We start from the raw sequence: 15961 nt of genomic DNA on the forward strand, positions 1-15961 counted from the left end.
CACCTCATCTGGTCTAATTTTCTAATAGTTTGTGACATTGATAGTAAATGAGGCAAAAGTTGTAAAAAAACCCCACAGAAAAACAAAATAAACTTTTTCTTTTGTGTCTGACTTATGACCCTGTCGACTTTTGACTGTCTGACTTTTGACCCTGTCTATCTTTTGACTGTCGACCATATGGTGTCTACCTAATGACTGTCTATCTTTTAACTGTCTTTCTATAGACTGGAACCCTTAGCTAAGTACCCTTAATAGGTTTGACATTATTTCACAGAAAACAGATAATACTGGAAAATGTATTAAAACACACACAAATATTTTAATGATTAATCACTCACATCAGCAATAATATACAATGTTCTCATGTTATATATATTTTTATATATATAGAATTTAAGCACATTTTTTTGCGTAGCATTCGACTTTAAATGCTCCAAATATTACATAATGTTGATATAACATTTTTAGCAGAAATAAATATATTGCACTTAAAAAGAAATTTCCATCAGGTGCCACAGCATAAAGTTTTGACAATTACAACTGTATTTTTTTTCACATAAAATACATTTGTATTAATTACATTTAGTTCCAGAGATTATGTTTAACAAAGAGGTAACAAAATGACACCAAAATTCCAAAAAGATCAGTAATAACATAGAAAAAAAGGTGAAATCCAGTTTCAAAAGTTTAGATAACGATAGGATGAGATTGAGTTCTATAAATATGTCTGGCACGGATATTTCTGTTGTTAATAGATTAAAATGGTAGAGTATGTGCTTTGTTTTGATGTAGTCTCCTTTCTAAACCATTAAATGGCATACTCACCTAACTGCGGGACTTACTATAGGCATGTTGCAGTGCCCGGAGCTATTTAATTGCTGGCCGCAGTAAGCACACCGGCTGCACTTATTGCAGGTTTCTGCTTGCAACCTCCTGCAAGCACGTTAACCCATAGCTCTAGGCACCTAACCCAGAACCTATGGGTTAACGTTCATTTACCATTGGTTTACCATGGACAGAAATGGGCTTAAAATTGAATAGTGTCTGATGTTATAGCTCAAGCTATCCTTTTACAATAAGCCACGTGGCTAATTGAATATCCCCCTAGAGTAGCTAGAAAAAAAAATCACCTTTCTGACACAGATGGACTGACCTACGTTTTATTTTTATTTCTTTTGGTGACTGTAAAATGTGTACATCCATGAACACCATTACATTAATCAATCAGTTTATTGCCATAGTTTACTTTCTATATAGCCACTTCAAAATGAACATCAGTTTTCTAGCAGGGCTTAAGCAGTCATTCTCACCTCCACAACTGACAGCAACTTAATGTTAGGTATCTGAATTTGAACTCTAGTAAACTTGTGAATATATAGCTATGCAGTTACTGGTGTCTGAGCATAGCATTTAGGTTACCTTACTCTTAAGAAAGTCTGGAATATGTTTCCATTTTACAGTTTTAAAGGCGTTAATTGATCTGTATCAAAGAACACAAAATGAATGATAAATAGGAAAGACACAAAGCCTTTCAGTTCATGAACTTGTCAACCAAGCAACTAACCTGTATATAAAAAGGAATAAAATTACATTTCGGTAGATACAGGCTCAGTAATTTTTATATTTTTAATGAAGTTAGCACTATTTTCTTTGGTAATGGTGAAATTTTGTTAAACTTAAAACTTTTTTTTTTAAAGATATGCCAAATCATACCTAATACAAAACTGAGTGCAATAAAAGTAGAGGTGTGCACGGAGTCTCGTTTGTTGGTTTTGGTTCTCATTTCATTGTCATGTTTGGGTTTTGTAAAACAACCTTCAAGTGTTTTGGTTCAGAATTTGGATTTAAAATCTAAATCTTGGGTTTCGGAGTTCTTGAAAATGGATAAAAATAGCTAAAATCATGTATTTTTAAATTCAAAACCTAAAATTCTGATTTAAAATCCAACTTATGAACAGTGAGATCAGAAGCATGACTTTGTCGAATCCGCAAAATTCCGGTGGGTTCGGCTTTCTACTGAACCGAATCGCACATCTCTAATTAAAAGATTCAATAAAATGAATAAACAAGTAGTTTGGGTTCTTGTTTTAAAATTAGGGTTGCACTCATTAAATACTTATGAGGAATGTTGAATTGCTATGTTTATTTCAGATCTTGTTATGTTTTCAAAGATCATAAATGAGATGAAAAAAGTAAAAAGATTAGAAACCCGCCCCCTCTACCCCTCCCCCGTCCCCCATTAACTACAGTGCTGTTTGTAAAGCTTCAAGTTCAAAGTGTTTTAAAATATGACCTTTGCCAAGCTCTTCTTAGGACTATTGTTATAGTACAGCAAGCTTGATGAATATCTCTCTTTTCTCTCTCTTTGTATATTAACTCTGTTGGTCATAAAGAATAATAAAAGAAATTATAATCTAAATTTCAAAGTATTTTTTTCTAAATGTGCTGAACATGTCTGTCAACACTATAGAGCCCCCTTTGCAAATCATTGCATAGGTCACTAGCACTAGGGAACTTCTACCAGTAAAGAGCAGGCACAAAAATGAAAATGCACTGAAATACCCATATTTTCTGGAACAAATGGGTAGCATGATATGTAGGTAGTTCAATCAGAAGGAATAAAGTCTGGTTACAGGTCCAGCTAACAGCGGCTTATGAAAAAATAAATATATGAACAGCTTAGATATTTCCATTCAGGTTTACCAAAATGAACCGGTACACATATCATATTTAACATTTTTAAAATGTATCTTGTTTTGTTATAAGAATTATCTTAAGTGATAAGTTCTGATCTCTTAAACGAATCTTCTATGGAGTCTGGAAAACACTAGTTATTCCATGAGGTGTGGAAATTTTCAATGAATAGATGGATAATAAATAATAAAATATACTTTTTAACAGTTATGAAATATATAAATCAAACATAATGTTAACAATCTGCTTAACAACACATCACATTTCAGAAAGTTTAAAAACATACAATTCTGGAGGATCAATATGAATATGTGTCAACTTGAAATTTCTGTTGATAAGGGTTTCCATAATTCCGGTATCTTGAAGGCTTAAAAACACACTACAGTGCTACCGCAGAAATCTCACAGTGATGCAGTTTTTACATCACATACACAGCATCATTTTATCCACCACAAAGTGATAGTTGTGCCCATAAAATCAATATGAATGAACAGTTTTCTTTTGAAAATAGTTATTTGAAACCATTGTACACAAGTTTTTCGTTATTGCTGAACATTGGCACCCAAGTGCAGGCGGTGGTCTTACAGATTTCCTGGTTCATGTGTTTAGGTTGTGAAAAAAATCCAATGGCATTGTAGTTTTTTTTGGAGGAAAAGAAGAATCTGTCCTATTTCTCTATCTCCTCTTCTCTTCAAATGTCACAAAAGTTCATGAATGCCACACGACGGAGAAACTGAGAAGATCTATGCCTAAGTAACATGGAGCCACGTTGTGCTGGCATTTTATATCCACAGGATGGTTAGGCATGCAGTAAAATCTGTTAATAAATAATTTGCATTTGGCTTGTAACAAAATAGGTCAAAAAGTAGCAGACGCGTTTCACTCTGAGAATTATTGCAATCTAGGGGAAAAAGACTTATCTGCACTGTACTGTATTTAAAGCCCATTTCCTTGAATATGCGACTCCAGTTGAAATATTACAGCTGCAATAGACATTTATCTGGACAGGTGTGAAAGCATAAATAACTAACAGACAAAACATTTTTTTAAACTTTACACTTTAGAGATAGAATTTCTAATTTCTCGCATGGGGATGGAGTAATGACATAGCTGGAGGGAAGTGTTTTCATTTGTTCATTTGAGTTTTAGAAGCCTTTTCTTAGGAAAGTATTTTCCCAGTATATATACAGTACATGCGTTGCTGTTTTTTGTCTGGAGTTTAGTTGAATGGAGAAGTTTAGTGCTTTTCTCGTCCATCACCTGGTTCCATACAATAGTGCGTGACCTTGTTACTTCAAACTGCTCCCTATATAAATATATATATATATATATATATATATTGTCACATCATGCCAGTCATACAAACGGGGTCATCACAGCAGAGGAGTGTCGCAGTCCTTGGATGGCTGCATAAGGCCCCTGCTGAAAGTAGTGATGATACCTGGGCATATGGAAAGAGGGGAACGTAGGACCACTGCCTTGCATGGTGCTGGCGAGGGCTGAAGGTGTAAGTGGCATGCTTAGCCGACTGTAGGGAGGAAGTGACCCTTGGATTGGGTGGGGGATTGGAGTAGCAAGAGAAGCAGTGCTTGTGCCCAGTGCTGTCAATGTTTGTGGGTGTTGAAAACCAGGGAAACCTGAAGTGGAGGATACCCAGGAGGTGAGGGACAAGTTGTCAGATGTTGTAAAAGCTGATCCTAATAAGAAAACAGACAAACCAAAATAATATATTAATAGCACAATAAAGCATTCAAACCAATCGGATGATAATTCCCAGATCTAAAACAAATAGTTTTAGGTGGAGTTAAAAGTGATAGACAAACGGTTTAAATATGCACATAATAAAAGCTAGTAGGGTTAACAAAACAGTAAACATAACAAAATTATTATTTCTTCCATTTTCATTTAATCTTTACCTCTGCTCTGTATTAGCTGACCATCTTCTCCCAGTACATCTTCATCTCCATATGTCCGTATTGGAGATCTTGCATATGAATGTTTCTGAATAAGGCTTTCCACGCTTTCCCTATATAATAAAAATGAACAAAATGGAGGTTTAAATTTAATATATTTTAATATTGAACATGTAATACCCATTGTGATCACAATATTCTTGTCATACGTATTATTATTACCAATGAAAATAAAGAGGAATTTTCATACTAATTAAATTCTTAACCTATTGGACCCGCAGCCTAACCCTAACCCTCCTCCTAGTGCCTAACCCTAACACCTGTACTTACCCTAGGGATCCTTTGGGATTCTGACCGTCAGGATCCCGACATCATCCCTGGGCAAGTACCTCACACCCCTTAGTCACACAAACCCAACACTCCCAATCCACACATTCTGCCCAAATATGCCCATTATCTGGAAAAGCCCTGCCAATTATATAGTAATAATAAGAATATTCTGCGTAGGAAAATGTTCTATCATTCCGATATGTGTTAGTTATCCTACTGTTGGGGGTGCTCTCCTAGAATATTGTATAATTGCAGAAATACAGGAAATAAAAGTATTATCATATGAAGGCGCACCAGACATGGAAATGAATAATAAAAGAATAATGGATATGAATACATTTCCATTAGGGATAACAACTATTTCTAGGATTACTATAATAACTGTATAAGTTCTGCTGCATCTCCGATATCCAAGTGTAGCAAAGCGGGGGTAGGTCAGAGCTAGAAAATATATGTCCATGGTTTACAGAATATTATTTGCTGATTTCACACAATAATTGTCTCAGGCTACAGACAGCACTTTCGATTAAATAATAGTAACTGTGCCAATTGTTTGCAATATTGTGAAAGTTAACAAATGTACAGTGAGAATAAGCTGTAATTCCAACAATAAAACAATACAAACTTAACACTCTTTGTTTAAAATTGTAAATTCCTTAAATAAATCAAGACGGGCCCTGGGTATGCGCCCGTATCGCATCTCTTAGCAATTTTTACGGTTGGATCGCATATAGCGATCCAACCTGAATTAGGCCCACAATGTACTGTACAATACATTTAATGTAGATATATTATTTTACCACTAGAGGGAGTACTTTGAAAATAGAATAACTGGAGTTAAGGTAATATAAATCTGAAGTGCAGGAGTTTGTTCCACTGACGGCTAATATTGTAAGCCTTAGGAACATTAAACCATGTGGGGTTTTTGAGTCTTTTAAAATGTGTCAGTATAGTTTCTCCTTTAAGGTAGTCTATCTTAGTTTTTGAGTAGCCAATAGTGTGGAGGTGTTTGGAGTTGATAGTGGTTGTGAGGTACTGTATAGTAGCTGCCTCTTTTCTTCATTGCCACTCTCCCTCCCTTTGTTGTGTGTGTTTGTGTGTGTGTGTGTGTGTGTGTGTGTGTGTGTGTTAGTTGTGCAAGTGGCAGTAAAGAATACTGGGGGAGATGTATGAAAGTGTGCTGTGGTTTCTGCTGACCACAGCGCACTTAAAACCCACATTTAGCGCTTCAATTCAATGTATGAACGGCATGTTAACGCCGTGTGCACTGACAGCCGCGTGCCCCCGCCGCTTACCGCTTCCCCGCAGTAGAGAATGGGAGACGAAGGGCAGAGGCAATGTATGATTGCCTCTGCTGTCACTTTTTGCCTCCTAAGGACGCCGGTTCGCCTCCCCCGACCAGGCGATGTGTGGCAGCAGCATTCAGGGATGGGTTTTTTTTAAAGTTATTATTGCAATTTTGAGGCTAAAACTTTATTAATTGTGGACAAACATGTCAACACAGCCTAATTGCGCATGCGCCTCCTGCCACCAGCGCCGCGAGCAGAGTGAACGGCAAAAGGGTGCATGCGCAAAAACACAGCAACAGCGATACCAGGCCAGCCGATGTGTAAGGTGCACTATCGCGGGACAGGTAAGATAACGCCCTCCCACATCGGCGGGGGACTAAATAATACATTGTGGCGGCGGGTGCGGGCGTATCACCGCGATAATGTGGTGATACGCCCCCAGACACATAACGTCCGTTAGGACGTTTTTCATACAACACCCCCACTATTTTGGTTGTTTAAGTTAAATTTTAGGCTTAGTGGGTGTGCCCTCCTTGCATGGGCGTATGTTGTGAACCAGTTTTCCTGAAGGGGAAATGGTTGTACCATCTGAATGGCTGGGTTGTTGAAACTGAAGAGTTGAACTCAAACTTCTGGTTCTGTGTGTGCGTGTTTGGTTGTCCTGTCCATTTTTTTTTAATTCAATCGTTTTTATTAATTTTTTTGTTTTAATAGAAAAAACAAACAATAACATAGCAACCAAATATAAATCAATAAAGGATTGTCAATTACAATGTCAACAAATGTGGTCTCATTCAATTGTATAGTTTCATATCCACATACTGTATATAGAGTTAAAGTAAAATACTGTACAGTTTCCTTCAGTTTTAGCAATATAAGGATAAGGATATATACGCATGAAAAAGAATATATCTCTAATGACAAAAAATAAGCAAGCTCTACCTGGCTGGCAGCAAGCTGCGAGGACCCCATCATGTATCCTGCCCATTTTGTTAGTGCCACCACCATTTCAAATATAAATTTATAATTTGTCAATAAACCTTGACAGCATTTTTAAGCGCCAGCACTGTTATCAGTGTTTAAGGGACCTATTTACTAAGTCTTGGAGAGAGGTAAAGTATCAACCAACCAGCTCCTGTCATTTTTTAAACACAGAGTATAACATGGCCGTTAGGAGCTGATTGGCTGGTGATTTATATCCATCCACTTTACCTCTCTCCAAGGCTTAGTACATAGACCCCAAAGTTGTATATATTTAAGTTCATGTTAACATTTTGTAGTGCAGCACAAAAAAATACACTATTAGTGACTTTAAGTTCTATGCATTCAGAAAGGTGATACATTATTAAAACTGTATAGTTTGTCTTATTTGAATTATTCCATCATTGTATCTTTTACTTCAGGCGCTTAAGATCCAAAGATCTTGTTAATAAAACAAAACTGAGAACACATGTAAAGCATCAAATGAATTCTTACTTCTACATTGTTTGCCAGTCCGTTTGCTTACATACGTTTTTTTAGCCATTCTGTCATGTGGAATGTTCAGTAGCAGCACAGGCTCAGTTTAGCTATGGAATGTATTGTAAAACACAATTTAATCTCTGGGGATTTTAGGATTCCTTACTCTTGACTCATTATCCTATAAACTTCTGTAATTGAAGAGGATGTCCTTGTACTGAAGAAGAAAGTAAGCCCAGCTAAACATTATCTGGATTAAATGACCACTGTTTAACTAGCTTATACTGTACATCTGCATAGTTTAGTTTGGTAGCGTTAGATGGACAGGTATAGGATACTGCCTGTCTCTTAATAGACGGTCCACTGCAACCAGGTAAGTTATTACTGATACTTCCTTGTCCCAGCAACATCAAAACGAATAAATATAATGGACTTGGTGACCAAAACCTCTTTAATCTAGTTTCCTACTCAAAGAAAGTATATATTTTTTGTACCACTATACCCCATAGTGACTTGATGGTGCTGGTGTGTGAATTTCAGCTGTCTTTGATGTTCCTGAGGTTTCCTGGGGAGCAGATGATCGTTGGTTGATCCTGAGGCTGGGGTGATACTCCCAGGGGAAGGCATTATAAAGCTGGATCCCACTGGGATTACTCTGCATTACCCCTACTATCACTCCTATAAACATTTGCAATCCCTCTCCAGCTTTTGCAGCCAGTGTCATGTGAGAAACACCCACCAGTATCGTGAGAGCCGAGTACCCAGAAGCAACCTGGGTGTCGGTTGGAACTCTGGGCAGATACAGCAGAAGTACAAAATGGAGCACCCGGCAGCCATCCAGGGACTAGCTGCCCACTGACCACATAGAGCAAATTGGCAGCTCACCACAAGGAACATGGAAGCCTCCCTGGAACCAGATGACTGCAGCCACCATTGCTATAGAATGTACCCACATACCAGCAACCAGCAAGGAGCCAGAATAAAGGAGAAACACATCAGACCAGATCAATGCACCATGGTGAGCCCTAACACAGACCACCAGTGGCCACATCTCTATATCACCTCCCAAAAGACTCCACCTGAGGACCTCATTCATTATCCTCGATAGGACCCTTTTGCGGTAAGACGACACTTAACAGGCATGCTTCAAAATCCAGGTAATTTCCTTGCACAGCTTAAATGACCCGGGTCTAGCAGTAGTGTGAAAGCTACTGACCCGGGCTGGGTTGGGTCGGGCACTATGTGCCCCTGTCTTTATCATTGTTGCTATCTACAAGATAGCAAAATACAAGATTGTGACACTGACCTTTCCATCAACTGCAGCTATCGATTTCGACAACTGCAGTTGTCGTTGCCAATGGCAAATTTCCCATTTGGTATATGAGGCACGTGCTTAGGGGCAGCACTAGTTTGGGGGCGGCACTTGGATGCTTGTGTTGGTACTGTCAGCCCAAAAAGTACCAGTACACAGCAAAATATTTCTACTGTATTCAAATGAGAGCTTATAACCAATTAATAAAAATAATAAAATTAGGCAGGCGAGGGGCGGCCATTACTGTTGTGCCTACGGGCACCTTCACCCCTAAATCCACCCCTGGTCATTGTCCGTTCAGCAGTAACAGCTCTGTCCCAGGCTGCAGCTGCTGCCGGCTCCAGGCTGCACAGGAGATCTCGCAATGCTAGCGAGATTTTGCACATGCCCACTGGAGCCGGCTGGGAGGAGAGACATAGCGCATCAGCACTAAGCTGATGCACTGTGCACTCTACCCCACTCCAGCACATGAGATGGTAATACATCTTGTCAGTGTACATTACTGCTTTGCCTCAGTAAAGAGGCAAAGCAGAAAGCACTATAGCGGCACAGTATGTGCTGCTATAATACATCTACCCCCAGTACACTATAGGTGCACAAAGATGCAAAATTGAATCAAAAGTACACAATCTAGGGTAAAAAGGCAAAAGACAGGTCAAATATGAGTGGCTTGCGCCATGCATCCTTATGGTTAATCTGTGATTTTATACCAATTCTTTTGCTTCAAAAATACTAATCCTAAATACCTAGTACACTATAAGCAAAGTAAGATGCAAAATTCAGGAAAAATTATGCAGTCTGTGTAAAAAGGCAAAAGACAGGTGTGGTATGAGTGACCTACACCGAGCATCGTTATGCTTTATCTGTGACTTTATACCAATTAATTTGCAACAAAAAATCTTATCCTAAGTAGCTAGTACACTTTGGGCGGTTTCTTATTAGCCGCTTTAATGTACCACTGCTAATTACCACAGCAGGGGCTATCCAATTAGCCCCTATGCTGGCACTTATCGACCAAATCCCTGATAAGTATGCATTACCCCGATCGCGGTACGCAAAAAATACATAGGTCCATAACTTTTTGCGGATCCTATGTGTTTTTTCGCAAAACAGGGAAATCTTTTGTACAGAGAAAATGGGGTATAACTGGATAAGGATTAAAAAAAATCAACGGCAATATAAAAAAATCGCGAAAAACACGTTTTTGAGGACAATTTTTTTCGAAGCTAATGTGTACTGACATGTAAATTTGAGGAAAATATAACAAACCTGAGGAAAAAGTACACAGCACAGTATGGGAATCACCCATATAGGTGTATGAGGACATAATTGTAAATTAATTAAAAACATCATACTTTAATATTGAAATTAAATAATTAATAGACTTAAATCCTGACTCAAATAATAATTAATAGATACATTAATTACAAAGACTTGGGAGGTCATTCAGACCCAAACGCAGCCACAGGTGCATTCGGGTGGTCTGCGCACGCGCACTGGCCGTAGGCCTGTGCTGGGCAGCCCCCATCATGTGAGATGATGGACGCAGATCTGACTGTATACTGTATGCATCGATCTGTGTCCACCTCTGAATAAGGTCCTTAATTCATTCATCTAGCTAATGAACTTACTAGTTACACTTTATGATGGGTTGGCCTGCTCTTGCCTTGTGAATGACAAGGCAGCCACGGGTTTATTACTGGTGATAAATGGGTTGGAATGGTCTGTTATTGTATGTTAATTTGGTTTATGCTGCCCATCTGTAAGAGCTTATTGGAGTGATTCTGATGGAAAGGGTTTTTTTTTGTGTTTTTGTTGAGGGGTAATTTGTTTAAGCCAGAGGTTCTCAAACGCAGTCTTCAAGGTACCCCAATGGTCCAGGATTTAAGTATATCCAAGGCCCAGCACAGATGGTTAAATCAAATTGACTGAGGTACTAATTAAGTCACCTGTGGCCAAGCAGGGATATACCTAAAACCTGGGCTGTTGTGGTGCCTTGAGTACCACGTTTGAGAACCTCTGGTTTAAGCCTGAGTTTAATCAGCAGTCAATTGCCACATTGCTGTAGTAGATATTGAGGTACTCTCCCCTCCAAACCATGGGTTAGGTTGAATTCCTACTTTCCAGACAGCTGCACCCTCTCTCCAGATAGACGTGTGATTTGTGACAATTAGAGTTGGGATACCTTTGTAGCTGTTGTGATGAAGGGCTAGCAGAAGGCCCCAAGTATAGGCTAATGGGCGGGTAAAATGTGCCCATTAAAGGCTGTTGGCCTGGCAAAAGACACCCATCATATTCCTTCCTGTAGGATTAGATTTCAGCAGGTGGCAATCAGTGCTTAAATTGGTCTTAGAGAGATGGTAGAACTCACCCCCCACACCCCCCCCCCCTTCCCTCTCCTTGGCGCCTATTAACTTTTTTTTTTAGGAGTTATTTAAGTGAATAACATGAATTTAACTCTATCCAAAATGATTTTAGTTAATAAAAAAAAAAAAAGATTTATTTATTTATTTTAAATATTTGTTTTCAAACATCAAAACATCAATCGGGAACCGGACAGCTGTCAGGTACACAGGGGGGTCTGTGTGTGGGGGGGGGGGGGGGTGGCTTGGGGACGATGATTTACACTTACCAGCGGCTGCTATTCTCTGCCGCTGGGAGAGGGTGATCCTGCCGTGATAATGATTGGCAGCACGGAAACACCGGGGGCTGGGGGCTGGAAGACAGAGGGACCTTCTAGTCCCTCTGACAGCAGCAACGGAGGGAAGTTTCCCTTCCCTGCTGCTGCTAACACAGTTTATCTGACTGGTCGCATCCTGTGTGACCTGGTCAGATAAAGCACTTGCAGGCATGGTTGCATCTGATGCGACCATGCCAGGCAAGTGGTTAAGCAAAGGGACTGCACACACCGCAGGTGTGCGTCGCAAAAGGAGTGTAATCTAAAAGTGATGTATCAAAAAGAAAGGGGCGTGGTCATACAATAGTATCCCCAATTCAAATTACGCCGTACAGTAGCACAATCCTTATTCACATTACACCACATAGTAGTGTCCCATAGTCAGGTTATGACACACAGTAGTGCCCCTTTTACACAATGCCCACATTAGTGTCCCTTATACACTATGCCCACAGTAGTAGTGCCACTAATACACATAATGCCCCCAGCAGTAGTGCCCTTTATACAATGCCCACAGCCGTAGTGTCCCTTATGAAATGCCCACTGCAGTGGTAGTGCCCTTTTTGCAACGCCCACAGTGGTAGTACCCCTTATGCAGTGCCCTTTATGCCTCCAGGAGTGATGCCTCTTATGCAGTACCCCCTATGCAATTCCCCTAGTAGTAATGCCTCCTGTAGCATACCTCCCAACATCGGAATACTGGGAATCGGGACTCCCAGGCACGGCGAAGATTGACAAAGATCGCATAATGCAATACACTGAGCAGTATAGATCAGTGAATACATTAAAAAGGTTAATTTCAGCTACATGGTTTTGGATAGAAAAAGGTTCTGGGAAAGCTGCTTCATACTGTATAAATAGTTTATGTTTAATTAAAACAATGATAGAATTGGACTTATATTGTGTACAGTTTGCAAAATTTAATTGTGTGAAAAGTCCTCATAAATTTTCTTCCTGAAGTGTCAGATAAAACATATATTCATAAAGTAATATTCAATTAGAGCAGAATGCTGCAATTTCTGTCATCATGTCATAAAAAGGCTCATTTTTTGCATCAGATATCCTGCAGAAGAGATGCGTATGTGCTGTTTTCAGATAAGAACTGATTCTAATCAGTTACAAGAAGCAATCCAATTACTCAGTGGGTTAGTGCACTAACTGACTCCAGACTAATTGAATTTGTGTCTCTAAAGATCAATTGATCTGATTTGGATTTTTCCCTAAAGGCTTTTTAGGGGAAGTGCTGTGTTAAACATTTGAAAATGAAACAGTATTAAGAAAACCATGCAGTATATACATAATTTGTAATTTGCAACTAACAAATTATACTATGCTGTGATACCTTATACATACAGTAAACTAATGGCATTCTTCAAAGTACTTATGAAACGTTCTCTATGTACCTCCTACTATAACCCATTTCTCATGGCACAATATTCTGCTCTCATACTAAGTTATTTTACAATTTCAACCTGAATTAAATTCAGGTTTAAAATGTTCTACAAGCACCACATTTTCAGAAATTTTAATATGGGAGCTTTTATGTTGTCCATGTGTTAGCCTGTGTTTCCACCTGCTGCCCCGGTTTCTTTCCACACTCAATGTGGTGGGTTACTTGGATTATGGCAAAAATGTACCCTAGTGAGTGTGTGTGTGTGTGTGTGTGTGTGCGTGTGCGCGCATGTGTGTGTGTGTGTGTGTGTGTGTGTGTGTGTGTGTAGGGCGGTGCAAGGTCTCTGTACTAGGGTGTAGTGGTTCCCAAACTTTGAATCACGGTACCCTAGAGTATCAGAATTTTTTTTGCGGCACCCCTAAGCCAAAAGTTTCTTATTGATAACTATAGAAAGAAATATTAAATTGAGTAAATTGTGTTTATATGTCATCCTTAGTGTGGTGAGGGACAGGATTTGTTTGTTTGTCCACATATTCTATGACTGACAGCCACCAGCACTGGTTTTGCCTCCTATTACATTAATCATAAATAATTTGAATTGGTCCTGGACCACCAATCCAAGGCACGCCTGCAAGTGTTCCAAGGCACCCTAGGGTGCCTAGGCACACAGTTTGGGAACCATTGCCCTAGGCAAAGCTTCAGCCTAGTGCCCCATAACCTGCAAAAAACCTCTCCACCACCTCCTGGAAGATAACATTCAGGGATTTTTAAAGTGATAAAGTATATTGTAAACAAAGTCACATTCTTTATGTATACATGCTAGCTGGCATGCTAGGAATATTATAGGACACTAAGGCCAATTTCACTTTATTGCTCTGGGGTTGGGATTCCTCATTCCTCTGCCGATGGTTCCAGTAGTGAGATCCGGTTCCAGAGGTGATTCCGGGCAGGGGATCCAGGTATGTTGACCGACAACTACACCTGCACCTGCATCAACACTCCATCGTACCTACCTGTTACAACTTGGCGTCCACGAACAGGATTCAGGATGTTGGAATGAGAGGAACCTCAGACGCCCGCATCGACCATAGGCAGAAGGAGGCTACCCGCTTCACCCGGCCAGTCATCACCAGCTGCAACATCACAGCCTGCACCAATCACGATACCTTACTATTTTGGGGCCCCATGGCTTCCCATATACTCGGGAGATACTAAATTGGCTGGCTCAAGTTCTTTTAAAGAATTTAAAGAAAAATTAAGATCTATGTTCAGGCTGTACCCCCTTAACGAGGAACAAAAAGCGGAGGTCGTCATTGGGCAACTAAAAGGTGCAGCATTACGGGAAGTAAGATCCTGGTCTGATGAAGAGCGAAAGTCAGCTGACAGCATCTTGAATAAGTTGGCCGGTATCTTCAACTTACAGACAATTGCAGAGTTAAAGGTCATCTGTATGCCTGGAAGCAACAACCACATGAGTCCTTACCAGAGTTCGCACTGGGGCTACAAGAAGCCATGCGGGCGATACAGGCCAGAGATCCAAAAGAGACTGAGTAAGTGGATGAGACCATGATAAACTTGCTTATAGAAGGAGCTAGGGGGAAGCAACAAGAGCTCAGTTGCGGATGTGGAGGCGTCAGAACCCTGTCTGCACTTTTTCAGAGTTCAAGGAGGCGATGATGGACATCTTAGGCCTTAATCAAAATACAGATGTCGAGTATGGTACTGTGTCGGGGCCACTCGAGAGTGGAATGCACAGAGACTCACAACTAAGTCTGATGGCCGAACCTTTTGTCTCAAGAGGAACTGCTGTGCAACAGTTACAAGTTGGTCAAGACCAAGTGGGGGTACTCACCAGTGTTGTACACGAGTTTATGAAAGAGCTAAAAGAAATATGGCTGGAACAGGCTGAAGCTAAACGCAAGGGATGGTGCCACGATCAAGGCGGAAAAGGATGACAATATGCCACGTGAATCAAGGCGACGCCCCATGGACCAATTTGATGCCCAAGGAAGACCCATATGCAGATGGTGTAAGCAGAGTGGGCACATTGAGAGACAGTGTTCCAACGATGCTTTAAATGACCCGACCCCTAAGCAAGGGAGATGCATCAGTAGGTCCATCAAAGCCGGGGTGGTGGCCTCGATATGTCAGAGAGTGTCCCCACCTCAATATTCAAGTTAACAGAGTAAAGGTAGCTGCTCTTCTGGACACAGGCTCACAGGTGACGATGATCCAACTTGCAGAGATTCAGAGACACTGGGATGAATCCGAGATAGTAAGCACACCGAATACTTGGTTACACCTATTGGCCAGTAATGGACAGAAAATCAAGTTTCGCGGCTATTGGGAGGCTGACCAGGGACGTGCAGTCAGGGGAGGCAGAGCCTCCGCTGTCATTCTCCAATGAAAATAGCTGTTTTTCCACTTATCTGTGATATAACACAGATCAGTGGAAATATCTGCTATTTTCATTGGGGTATGAATTAGTAGCACTCCCCCGCACATAGGGGGTAATTCCAAGTTGATCGCAGCAGGAAATTTTTTAGCAGTTGGGTAAAACCATGTGCACTGCAGGGGAGGCAGATATAACATGTGCAGAGAGAGTTAGATTTAGGTGTGGTGAGTTCAATCTGCAGTCTAAATTGCAGTGTAAAAATAAAGCAGCCAGTATTTACTCTGCAAAGAAACAAAATAACCCAACCAAATCTAACTCTCTCTGCATATGGTATATCTGTCCCCCCTGCAGTGCACATGGTTTTGCCCAACTGCTAAAAAATTTCCTGCTGCGATCAACTTGGAATTACCCCCATAGAGAGAGACAGAGGAGAGGCAGTGAAATCTCCACCTCCCTCCGGCACCAGAATCTGCTTGGAGCTGGGGCGTGGCCACACCTCA

General features: G+C 40.3%; 1 protein-coding gene across 1 annotated transcript in view; it reads right to left on the minus strand.

The window, feature by feature from the left end:
- Positions 1-2991: 2991 nt before the first annotated feature.
- TBX20 (T-box transcription factor 20) overlaps positions 2992-15961 on the minus strand; it is a 49502-nt gene continuing 36532 nt past the window's right edge. The window contains exons 7-8 of the mRNA XM_063924887.1: positions 4611-4720; positions 2992-4391 (exon numbers count right to left, since the gene is read on the minus strand). Coding sequence (XP_063780957.1) covers positions 4051-4391; positions 4611-4720 — 451 coding nt within the window. The 3' untranslated portion in view covers positions 2992-4050. The remainder of the gene's footprint in view (positions 4392-4610; positions 4721-15961) is intronic.

Source organism: Pseudophryne corroboree, chromosome 5 (assembly GCF_028390025.1).
Source record: "Pseudophryne corroboree isolate aPseCor3 chromosome 5, aPseCor3.hap2, whole genome shotgun sequence".
NCBI classification, from domain to species: Eukaryota; Metazoa; Chordata; class Amphibia; order Anura; family Myobatrachidae; genus Pseudophryne; species Pseudophryne corroboree.